Source organism: Arvicanthis niloticus, chromosome 6 (assembly GCF_011762505.2).
Source record: "Arvicanthis niloticus isolate mArvNil1 chromosome 6, mArvNil1.pat.X, whole genome shotgun sequence".
Taxonomy (NCBI): Eukaryota; Metazoa; Chordata; class Mammalia; order Rodentia; family Muridae; genus Arvicanthis; species Arvicanthis niloticus.
The window spans coordinates 37209276-37221955 of NC_047663.1; the positions used below are offsets into that span (position 1 = coordinate 37209276).

Genomic DNA, 12680 nt, shown 5'->3' on the forward strand with positions numbered 1-12680 from the left:
ATCTCTCAACTTTTAAGTTTTCCTTTTAGTTTTTGAAGTGTAGTTTGTTTCATTTGCTTTCTAAATATTTATTTATTTTATGTATATATGAGTACCCCGTAGCTGTCTTCAGATAAACCAGAAGATGACATTGGATCCCATTACAGATGATTGTGAGTCACCATGTGGTTGCTGGGAATTGAACTCAGGACCTCTGGAAGAGTAGTCAGTGCTCTTAACCACTGAGCCATCTCTCCAGCCCCAAACCCAGTCTTCTAGGGATGCAACAAGTATTCTCAGCTGCTGATCCATCTCTCGCTTAGAAGTTTTTAAATTTAATGAAGTCCTTGTTGTATATTTGCTTTTGTTGTGTTATGATGCCATATCCAAGAAATTGTTTTTTAGTCCAATGTTGTGGTATTTTCCTCCTATATTCTAAGAGTTGTAGTTTTAAGGTTTTTGTTTGTTTGTTTTTTCCCTTCGCTTCTCCCTCTCTAGCCCCACTCGCTCTGCGCCCCCTCTCCCCTGCCCATTCCAGCCCAAAGTACACTGTAGCTGTCTTCAGACACCCATATGAGGACATCAGATCTCATTACAGATGGTTGTGAGCCACCACGTAGTTACTGGGATTTGAACTCATGACCTCCTGAAGAGCAGTCAGTGCTCTTAACTGCTGAGCCATCTCACCAGCCCATAGTTTTAAGTTTTAATATGTGTATCTTTAATCTATTTAGAGTAAATTTTTGTATTTCTTTACATATATTTTTCAAAGCATTAGTGATATAGGGTGATTTAATTTAACTTGTCAGTCTTACTGCCTCCTAACCTTGTAGGCTTAGAAAGCCTCTGTGTTTCCTTAAAAAAAAAAAAACAAAACAAAAAACCCATAATTACCTTCTATTGGGCCAGAAAGACCTGGATGTAGTAAAAATAACACATGATAGTGGCAAAGATAAAGTAGTAAGCAGTGTAAGACAGAAATAATAGGAGATTGGTTGGTGTCACCTATACTTGCTGCTATTTCTGTCTTCTAGAGAGGCAGAGGCAGAGAGATTGTACAAGCCCAAAAATTCAACAACAGCCTAAGCAATGTAATTAGCCTTCCCACCCCTACTGTGTGTGTATGCTATGTGCATGTGTGTATAGTTACACACTCTCATAAGGACACATGTAGGGGTAGAGGTTAATATCAAGTTTCTTTCTCTATCGATTCTCATTCCCTCTTCCTCTCCCCCCAAACTCCCTCTCTGGAAGCAGGGTCACTCACTGAACCTGGAGCTTGGTATTTGGTTAGATTAACTAGTGGGTAAGCCCTTGAGATTTACCTTTCTTGTCCTTCAACTCTGGGGTACAAGTACATGTTGCCAAACTCATCTTTTTATATGGGTACTAGGGATCCAGACTCAGGTCCTCGTGTTACACAACAAGCTCTTTACTCACTATTCATTTCCTAGGTCTCCCTTGCTCTTCTTTTTAAGATTATTTTGTTACATGTGTAGGTTTGTGCACGAGTGCAAGTACCTACAGAGGCCAGAAGAGAACATTGGATCTCCTATAGCTAGAGTTACAGGCATTTTTAAGCTCCTCAGGTGCTGGGTCTGAATTCAGGTCCTCTTGAAAGATAAAGAAGCACTGAAGCTTAGAGCCATCTCTCCACTCTCCCACAGTTAGTGTTTCTCTTTGTAGGAATCGCTGTCCAGGAACTCACTCTGTAGACCAGGCTGTCCTGGAACTCACTGCCTCTGGATCTGCCTGCCTCTGCCTCCTGAATGCTGGGACTAAAGGCAGACAGCCACCACCTGGCAAGCCATCTTTTATGTTGTTAAACCGTTTCTTCTCTCTTCTATGTTATACTTTAAAAAAAATTTTTTTTTCAGGCTACTTAAATCAGGGTAGAAGATGCTGAATTAAAAGGATCTACAAAAGATAATGAAAGTCAACTATAATAGTTGGGTTCATATTTAATCCAGAACTAGGGAGAAGATGGAATTAACTGAGGTTGAACCAAAGTGTTTGTCTGAGTGATCGTTTTTAACTGAGGTCAGAGAGGACATACAAAGAGAACTGTGTTGCTCTGGAACACCAAGTATAAGCAGTTGTCTACTAGGTGTCTCTAGTGTCTCACTATTTTACGTTATAGGTCTAGCCCTCAGGCAAGAAGAGTAGGATCAGCCGGGCGGTGGTGGCACATGCCTTTAATCCCAGCACTTGGGAGGCAGAGGCAGGCGGATTTCTGAGTTCGAGGCCAACCTGGTCTACAGAGTGAGTTCCAGGACAGCCAGGACTACACAGAGAAACCCTGTCTCAAAACAAACAAACAAAAAAAAAGTAGGATCTTGGTCATGAATCATCTTCTAAACTTGGCTGAAGCCATGGATGTGTGCACGTGGGTGCAGTGACCACAGAGTTTCCTTGAGAAATGAATTTACGTCAAGGAGAGTTTGTTGTGTTGTTGTTGTTGTCATCCCATCACAGCAGCTCTCTGCTGACAGCCGATTAGTAATATCATAAGCCTGGAGTTTTCATCTATCCAGGTTCTTTCTTGTCTTGGGATTCAAAAATAAACTAGGTTCTGTGGGTCATGGTGGTATACACTTAGGTTTGAACACACAGGAGTCTTGAGGCAGGGGATCATGTGGGTTTTATGAAACAAGCATATACCTGCCTTAAGCCCATGTTCTAGTTTAAAATCATTTCTACTTGACAGAGTTGCATTCATGTGATCTTTAAATTTGCATTTAATGTGGATATTTTTATTTTGTTTTATTTTTATTATTTTTTAGACTTTATAACTCTGCCTGGCCTTGAACTCTCAGAAATCCATCTGCCTCTACCTCTGTAGTCATACCCCATTCTTAATTTTAAATGTTTCTGTTTGTTTATTGTTCTAAAACAGGTTTTGCACTGATTGCAAAAATAAAGTCCTCCGAGCATACAATATCCTCATTGGTGAACTTGACTGCAGCAAAGAGAAGGGCTACTGTGCTGCCCTCTATGAAGGCTTGCGGTGCTGTCCACATGAGCGACACATACATGTTTGCTGTGAAACAGACTTTATTGCACATCTCTTGGGTCGTGCTGAGCCAGAGTTCGCAGGAGGGTATGAGTATGTAGTTTGCTAGAATGGGCTATCTAGCGCTTTGCTTCATTTTATACTCAAAGTTTATTTCTATCACCTATGCCTCACTACATAAGTGTACAAATTAAGGTATGCTATATATAGATGTTGCTTTCCTAATTGAATGAAAATATGGGAAAAGTGTTCTGGTGTTTGGTTTAGTCCTCTGCTTCTTACTTTTGGAGAAGAGGTAGGCTTTCATTATAGATTATCATTTTTACTTGAAAAATGAAGTGAATATTTCTCCATGCATCCTGCTTTATCATGTTTAGATTTTATTCACAATGGTGATTTTTGCATAGAAGTTTTAAGGGTTTTTTTGCAGCACGGGGGTTAAATAAATGCTTTAGTGAATGTAATTCATTGACTGTATTATGTAATTATTAAAATTATAGAAGAGCCTAAATTAATATCTCTGGCTTTGCTATGAAAATGAAATTAGAATTAGGTTTTTCATAGACTACATCAAACCCATTTTTCCTTTGAGTTTTATATGTGTCAACTCTTCTGAGTCCTAGTTTCATCTAGCAGTTTTTTAAATTCAAAAATTCAATGTAGTAAAGTGAATATTACTTCTACTAGACTGGCCCTAGGCCTTTGCCTATGATTGAATCACTTTGGAATTGCCTTTTTTTCTCATTCTTTCTCAAAACATCTTACCAATGAACTAAGAAATAGTTGACACTTTGCTGGAAGTTGAAATGAGCCTACCATATCTACTGTGAGGGAAATAGTTCTTAGGGTACCTCTGGGCCCTAAGACTCATTTCCTTAGAACCAGTTCTGAATTATCTTAACTTTACCAGTATTAAAATTCAGTTTTACTTGCATGTATATTTCTCATTGGTGAAAATCGTGTGTGTGTGTGTGTGTGTGTGTGTGTGTGTGTGTGTGTGTGTAAATGTGTGATTGTCAGACTTCGTTTAAAATCTGAATTTTCAGGTTTTACTATTTCAGTTAAAATACTAAGAATTAATGTTTGATTGTCCTGAACAGGCGAAGAGAAAGACATGCTAAGACAATAGATATAGCTCAAGAAGAAGTTCTGACCTGCTTGGGGATTCATCTTTATGAACGACTGCATCGGATCTGGCAAAAACTACGGGCCGAAGAGCAAACGTGGCAGATGCTCTTTTATCTTGGTGTTGATGCTTTACGTAAGAGCTTTGAGGTAAGTGGATCGATCACTTCTGACTGGGGTTTATTAATCATGGACCTAATCTTTTGGATTTTTTACATTCAACTTCGTTTTTATAATAGATGACTGTGGAAAAAGTGCAGGGTATTAGCCGCTTGGAACAACTTTGTGAGGAATTTTCAGAGGAAGAACGAGTTAGAGAACTCAAGCAAGAAAAGAAACGCCAAAAACGGAAGAACAGACGAAAAAATAAATGTGTGTGTGATATTCCTACTTCCTTACACACAGCAGATGAGAAAGCAGTAAGCCAAGAGAAGGTATATATTATTCTTGCTTTGGGTGGAAGTAAGACTGTAGGTTTGCGCATTTTTACTCTGTGTTTTTAGCTATAAGGTCTTGTCATTTATATGGCTTTTTCTCCAAAATCATGGGTAAGTCATGTTTAATGTGTACATTTGTTGCATAAAGGCAGTGTGCTGGATAGTTGTTTCTTTTTGTTTGTTTGTTTGGTTGGTTTTGTTTTGTTTTGTTTTTCTTTGTTTTTCGAGACAGGGTTTCTCTGTATAGCCCTGGCTGTCCTGGAACTCACTCTGTGGACCAGGCTGGCCTCGAACTCAGAAACCCGCCTGTCTCTGCCTCCCAAGTGCTGGGATTAAAGGCGTGTGCCACTACTGCCCGGCTGGATAGTTGTTTCTTTATAGCAAAGTCAAATATGGATTATTTTCTTTGTGACTGACCTAGATCACTTAACCTTAGAACTCCTATCTCTTAAAGTACCCAAACTTTTTATGGGTTATACTTAAGTAGTATTTACTGTAATAAATATTAAACTACCATGGACCATTTAGAAAATTGTAAGCCCACTCTATATTAGTCAAAAACCATTTTAAAGTATGTCAACATAGTGAAACCTCATCTCAGAAAAAAGTAAGTTTTCAATATTTTGGCTTTTGTTTCAAGATGTAGGGCATTTTGTTTTTTTTTTTTTTTTTTTTTTTTTGACAAATACTGTGGGGTTTGTGCGGGTTTTTTGGTTTTTTGGTTTTTTATTTTGAAGTGACAAATTGACTTTTCAGTTTGGGGGAAGTACCTGCTAAATACACAAGTTTGAATCAGCATAGTTTATCTCAATCATCCTTTGAAGTGAAATTGTTCTTAATTCAGCTTACAGCTTAAATAGTTGCCAAAGGTAGGGTATGGGACAAAATATTTTTGCTTAGTGTTTAACAACTGAGGGGATACAGTGACTTCAGTACATTAGTCTTAACTTACTAAAGCTGGACTAGCAGTGTCTTAATATAGTGAAAAGGAACATAGTAACTTCTAAGTTTTAAGATTAAAAACATTTTTGCCTCTAGGGAACTTGTATGGGGTAAGCAGATACAGAGCATTGATAGCCTAACATACTTGATACTGTTTAAGCTTTTTTAAAAAAGTATTATTTATCTATTTATTTGTTTGTTCGGTTTCCCTTTTCTCTCTCCCTCCTGCTTTGGCACTCTGTTTTCTGGTGCTTCATAGGGAAGTTGCTTAATAGTTTTTCTCTTTTTAGTTTGTATTTTTTGTTTGTTTTTTTTTTTGTTGTTGTTGTTTTGTTTTGTTTTTCGAGACAGGGTTTGTCTGCTTAGCCCTGGCTGTCCTGGAACCCACTCTGTACACCAGGCTAGCCTCAAACTCAGAGAGATCCACCTGCGTTTGTCTTCCCAGTGCTGGCATTAAAGGCATATGGCACCACTGCCCGGCCTTTTTTTTTTTTTTTTTTTTTAATTGTTATTAATGTATTTGAGGTAAGATCTTACTCTGTAGCCCAGGCTAGCATAGAACTTACTATGCAGCTCAAATAGGCCTCAAATTTAGAGCAGGAGACAAGTATGGTGGTGCATGCCTTTGATCCCAGTGTTAGTTGACAGAGGCAGGAAGGACTCTGTTTGAGGCCAGCCTCATCATATAGCACATTCTAGAGCATCTAGGGGGTACATAGAGAAACCCTTTCTCAAAAAATTAGAGCAATTCTCTTGTCTCAAATGCTGGGATTACTGACATGAGCCTCTGGATAGTCTCAGTGATTTTTTTTTATATGGATACTCTAAAATTTTTAACCTATAACTGCTGTTAATTAGTTAGAAGTTAAAAATGTAGCCATTATGTAAGTAAATCTTTTTATTGTCTCTTAATGTCCATCCTCAAAGGAAACAGACTTCATTGAAAATAGCTGCAAAGCCTGTGGCAGCACTGAAGCTGGTAATACTTGTGTAGAAGTAATTGTTACCAATGAAAATACATCATGTACCTGTCCTAGCAGTGGCAATCTTTTGGGGTCCCCTAAAATAAAGAAAGGTGAGTAAAGAATTGTTTTTAGAAATTAACTCTTTTTGGGCATGGTAGCACACACCTTGAATCCCAGCACTTAGGAGGCAGAGGGGACCCTGTCTCAAAACAATCTTTTTTTGTTTTTTTAATAATTCATCCTTTTTTAACCTGTGTGTATTGGTGTTTTGCCTGTGTATATATTTGTGTGAATGTGTTGGATCCACTGGAACTGGAGTTACAGACACTTGTGTACCAACATGTGGATGCTGGGAATTGAACCTGGGTCCTCTGGAAGAACAGCCAATGCTCTTAACCACTAAGCTATCTCTCCAGTCTACCTCCCCCATGACAAATTAAAATATATTCTTTTCAATAGAAGTGGTTTTAGAGATTTTTGGAATTAGTTGGGTGTTTTTTGTTTGTTTATAATTTTTATGTTTACTTATGTTTATGAATATACTGTTGGTGTCTTCAGACACATCAGAAGACGGTATCAGGTCCCATTACAGATGGTTGTGAGCCACCATGTGAATGCTGGGAATTGAACTCAGGACCTCTGGAAGAGCAGCCAGTGCTCTTAAACACTAAGCTGTCTCTCCAGCTCTGGAACTAGTATTTTTTTTGCTTCTCAAGACAGGGTTCCTTTTTAGACATGACTGTTCTGGAACTCACTATTTATACTGGGCTGATCTCAAACTCTGAGATATGTCTGTCTCTGCCTATTAAGTTCTGGGACTAAAAAGCATATACCACCACTGCTCTGCTAGAATTATAATTTTAAAGTATGTTTTATCACTTCAGTATCATATGATCATCATATACTTAATATTTCCTTTCTTACAAGACACAAACCATGGAAGTGTCTTTCATTATGTTCTATAAGCAATAAAATTTGATATTTTTCTCTGGATCCTGAGTTTTTATTTTTACCTGCTTTATTTTCAGGTATATCTCCACACTGTAATGGTAGTGACTGTGGATATTCATCTAGCATGGAAGGAAGTGAAACAGGTTCTCGAGAAGGTTCAGATGTTGCCTGCACCGAGGGAATTTGTAACCATGATGAACATGGTATGCTTGGGTTCAGCATCCTAATTAGTATCTATAACATGGCTGGTATAATACCATAAATAGGATTATTAATTTTTACAGGTGAAGATTCCTGTGTTCACCACTGTGAAGACAAAGAAGATGATGGTGATAGTTGTGTTGAATGTTGGGCAAATTCTGAAGAAAATAACACAAAAGGAAAAAATAAAAAGAAGAAAAAGAAAAGCAAGATGTTGAAATGCGATGAACATGTAAGTGTGGTGATTTGCAATTATAAATCTTTAAAGTTGAAAACAACCTATTTCACTTGAATTGGCTAATTTGGCTTTTTAAGAATGGGTATTTTAGCCGGGCAGTGGTGGCGCACGCCTTTAATCCCGGCACTTGGGGGGGAGGCAGAGGCAGGCGGATTTCTGAGTTTGAGGACAGCCAGGGCTACACAGAGAAACCCTGTCTCGAAAAACGAAAAAAAAAAATTTTTTTTAAACTGGACAGTGGTGACACATACCTTAATCTTACCACTGGGAGGCAGAGGCAGGCAGATGTCTGAGTTCAAGGCTAAGCCTAACTACAGAGTGAGTTCCAGGACAGCCAGGGCTACACAGAGAAGTCCTGACTTAAAAAAGCAAACAAGAGTTAGTGTTTTGTTTAGTTTCATTGCTTGTTCATTTTGTAGGTATGGATATGGGGAGAGAGTGTTTATTTGTCCAGAAGTTCTGGTAAATGGTAAATCTGGGTACTGATCTTTTAAATAATACTTTGTAATTATTTTTTCTTGAGATTTATTTCTTTTATGTGTATGAATATTTTACCTTCATGTATGTCTGTGCACCACATGCCTACTTGGTGCCTGCAGAGAATAGAAGAAAGTATAGGGTTTCTTGGGAATTGGAGTTAGGATGACTTTTCATGTCACCATGTGGGTGCTGGGAATTGAACCTGGATCCTTTGCAGGTGCTCTAAGCTGCTGAGCCATCTCTCTAGACCCAATACTTTTAATTTTAATTTTAATTTTAATTAGCTGTATAATTTTGAGAAATTTGTTAGTTTTTCTGTAGAGTGTTTTAGGTTCCATGAAGATGAAGTAAGATTATATAGCAGGTTAGCACACTCTGTGATGGTGTAAGTGTATGTAAACATCAGTGGCTGCTGTTAACGTGCTGTGACTTGTCAAGCCCAGTACTGTAGATTTGTTTTGTTTTTGACTGTCTTGTCTGGATTGTCTAGGCTAAGCTGGAGCTCACTGAGCACCTAGGATGTTTGTTGTTTTTCCTTGGATAATAAGTGCTGCTGTTTCCCTTTTTCCTTGGAAAATCTCTTGCCCTGGTTTCAGATCCAAAAACTTGGAGGCTGTATTACAGATCCAGGTAATCGAGAGACCTCGGGAAACACCATGCACACAGTGTTTCACCGTGACAAGACCAAAGATGCACATCCTGAGAGTTGTTGCAGCACTGAGAAGGGTGGACAACCATTGCCTTGGTTTGAGCATAGGAAAAATGTACCACAATTCACAGAACCTACAGAAATATCATTTGGTCCTGACTCTGGAAAAGGTGCCAAGAGCTTAGTTGAACTTCTTGTAAGTAGTTCATGATAACTTACTATGTATTGGGGGATATATTTGAACGTTTCAGGTAGGAAACAGAGAAAATTAAATGAAAGATGACTTTATTTCTATTCTTTCACTGATGGCTTTTGTGACTTCTGGAGCACATTGTCTTATTCTTGTTTGTTTCAAAGTTAGAGCAGTTTGGAAGAGTAAGAAGTGGCATCATGTCTAGGAATCTATCTGAGTATCTGAGTTATTTGTAAACAAAATATATCCACATGGCAGTATAGTACCCTTCTAGATGTGGAAAGAATATTGAATAAGTATAATTTCAGTTCCCCAAAGGAAGAGGAAGAAAGATTAACAGTTTGACTCCTGCTCAGCCACACAGAGAGTCTCATCCTATGATGAGACTGTCTTAAGCTGCCTATAGTTACCCCTCCCAGAAGAAAAACAATAAAAAATAACTTGAACTAAAGTTGCATTCCAAGATAATTCCTTCAAGTGGCACATAGGAGAAAAGTATGACTGGCCTTAGGAGAGCTGTAAATTGATACCACCTCCTAAAGGATCAATTGAACTAAACTGGATTGCCAGTGTTCACTGTGTAGCATGTGATTGAGCATGAAAAGGAAAGAGAGAAGTCTGCTGTCCCTGCTGTTATTTAAGTCCTGGTGGAACTATCTTTTGGAATATTAAGAATTTTATTGTTTCATTTTTGTTTATGTTGTAAAGTTCAGTGGTGATTCTCTATAACGTACTTTTTAAGTTAAAAAAGTTATCTTTTACTTAATTTGTAGAAATAAAAGTTTCAACATAGGATCAACTAGAGATAAGTCTGCTTATTTAAAAATTGGTGACTATTTGTATCCATCTTTTATTAGTCATTTTAAAAGGCAGAGAAGTATGGTAAAAGGTAGGCTCATAGGTATATGGGGGTAATTATAGATTCAGTGTTTGAAACCAAGCTGAGGTAGGTTTTATTTTCACTAGTTTCTAAGATGGGTTGCATGGTGCTTATTCTGTAAGTGTTCCAGTTAGAGATTGTGTGACTGGGTAAAAACTAAAAGCTAGGCTGCTTTAATTTTTAGTTGCCCCACCAAGCATAGTGTTTTGCATTCTTTGTCATGGTCTTAACTACTGCTTTAATTTGCAGGATGAGTCTGAATGTACTTCAGATGAGGAAATCTTTATCTCACAAGATGAAATACAGTCATTTATGGCTAATAACCAGTCTTTCTACAGCAATAGAGAACAATACCGACAGCATCTGAAGGAGAAATTTAATAAATACTGCCGCTTAAATGATCACAAGAGGCCCATTTGTAGTGGCTGGCTGACAACGGCTGGAGCAAATTAAATAAATAAAATAGCTCTGTCTTTCAATGAAACACTCAAGATGACTACTGCGCCTTCTCTTTTAAAAACTCCTAATTTAGTGACTTCTGGCAAAATTTTACCTTAAATCTTAAATCAATGTGATTCCTTGTTTTGGGAGACGGTGGAGGTAACCTCATTCATTTGTTCTTTCTTCAGGCTTGTGTTTTAGTTGCGTGGCTATGCAGGCCTGCCTATGATTTAAGCCATCTCTTCATTAAACATTTCTCTTCCTGTGAGACTTACTAAAGCAACTTAGTGGCAAAAGTAATGTTGTACTTACACCTCTGTACAGAAATGACAGTGAGCTGGATATATGGTTTACAGTAGACATCCACTTGCAAAGCGTCTGGACAAAATGTTAAAGGCAATGTGCAAAATTTAAAATAAAGAGTATTTATTAATACGCATAGTAGAATGTGGTGTACATGTTTCTACTCAATGTGGTGGTGCTTTAGTATTTGCCACTCATGAACTTTGTACGTGGCCATTGTTGATGGAGAGAGCATGAAGAGCAAGTGAGGGCAGAGATTCAGACTGCCCAAGACTGAATTCTTCCTCTTGATGAGACTTGATAACTGAGAAAAGCAGTTTCTAGTCTTGTTTTTAAAGAATAAATGCATTTAAACGCTGGCTAGCATCTTCCTTTCTCATGAGACTTGAATTGCCATACTAGAAGTTGCCGAAGAGTCAACAGAAACACCTTAAATTAAAAGAGGTTCATATTGACATACAAGAAAGAAAACAGAATGTTGGTAATCAGCCTTTAAGACTGGGAGGGAAGGATTCATGAGGTCTGACTACATTGTACTTTGTTTTCCAACATGAACTCAGTATGGCTTTACAATCACCACTTGTCACAACCTGTCTTGAGTACTGAAGGGAAGAGATTCTTGGGAGTAGTACTTTGTTGCCATTTGATAGGTCAGGTGGGTGATGGAGAGATGACTGTTAGTAAGATACTTGTAAGAACCTGAGTTCCATCCCCCAAAACACAGTACAGGTTGCGTGAGGGATAAGACTGGACAATGGGGGTTAAAAAGAAAAGGACTAAATACATACACTGTACGAATCTGTCAAAGAATAAAGACAAAATCGGATTTAAAAAAAATCGCAGTGCTGGGCATCAGAGACAGATCCTGAGACTTACTGGCCTCCTGACCTACTGGACTGGTGCTCCGAGCTAAATAGAGACCCTGTCTCAAACAAGATGGGGTTAGTAAGGTGATGCAATGGGGAGAGGGTATTTGCCACCAGTCCCCAAAACCCAAGTCTAGTTCCTGGGACGCACATGGAGAGAACTGATCCCTGAATGTTGTCCCCCTGACAGCATGTGGCATGCATGTCTACTACTGATAAATATATACATGTATTTTGGGGTTTTGTTGTTCTTGAGCTCATGGAGATCTGCCTGCCTGTTTTTCAAATTCTGGTATTAAATATGTGTGCCACCATATATGTCATAAAAGAAAGATGGGCTGTTGCTGAGGAACCATACTAATTCACTCTGCTTTGTACATACACAACATGCTTGGGCACTTGTATATAAATGCATTTGGCACACAACACACAAAGACTAGGCTGACTATCACCACAAACTCATAGTTAAGGATTTGTGCCTCTGTAACAACACTTGGTCCCCAGAGAAAGTAGTAGGACATCATGTCTGGGCAGTGGGGCTGGAGTGAATTGTAGGGGCTTCCTGTCAATTAGATTTCAAACGGCTAACAGTGATGCCTAGGTCCAGTTTTCATCATTGGTGTCTTTTGTTGAGAAGGCGTCACTGCAGCTCAGACTGACCTTGAACTGAAGATGATCCTCTTAGCCTCATTAATATATGATGTGTTTATAGGTGTGAGCCACCACATTATAGGTAGTTGATGGCATTTCTGTGATCAGCCTTCTGAATTGTCTTTAAAATGGATTGTAGATCACATCAACATATCAAAACTTTGGAAAGAAACTCTTAGCTAGGCAATTTTTTTCTTTATTAGGCATTTACTCTGCCAGCCGAACTACACTCCTGGCTACATAAGATCCACAAGATCCATAAAAGCAATAGTTTTAATTATTACCCCTTAATTAGTTAAATAGTTTTAATTATTACGAAGGATAACCAAATGGGTGCTTATTGAGTGAAAAACTTTTATTCCTATT

General features: G+C 38.3%; 1 protein-coding gene across 6 annotated transcripts in view; it reads left to right on the top strand.

Annotated features, from left to right (window-relative positions):
• Positions 1-10935, top strand: part of Ggnbp2 (gametogenetin binding protein 2) — a 29675-nt gene extending 18740 nt beyond the window's left edge. For 3 of the 6 annotated variants that reach the window (XM_034505397.2, XM_034505399.2, XM_034505409.2), the window contains 8 exons: positions 2876-3079; positions 4093-4267; positions 4357-4551; positions 6424-6571; positions 7490-7615; positions 7697-7845; positions 8928-9176; positions 10303-10935. In XM_034505397.2, coding sequence (XP_034361288.1) covers positions 2876-3079; positions 4093-4267; positions 4357-4551; positions 6424-6571; positions 7490-7615; positions 7697-7845; positions 8928-9176; positions 10303-10506 — 1450 coding nt within the window. In that variant the 3' untranslated portion in view covers positions 10507-10935. Of the gene's footprint in view, positions 1-2875; positions 3086-4092; positions 4268-4356; positions 4552-6423; positions 6572-7489; positions 7616-7696; positions 7846-8927; positions 9177-10302 lie in introns of all 6 variants that reach the window. The other 3 variants (XM_034505398.2, XM_034505396.2, XM_034505406.2) reach the window with 1 other exon arrangement.
• Positions 10936-12680: the final 1745 nt, after the last annotated feature.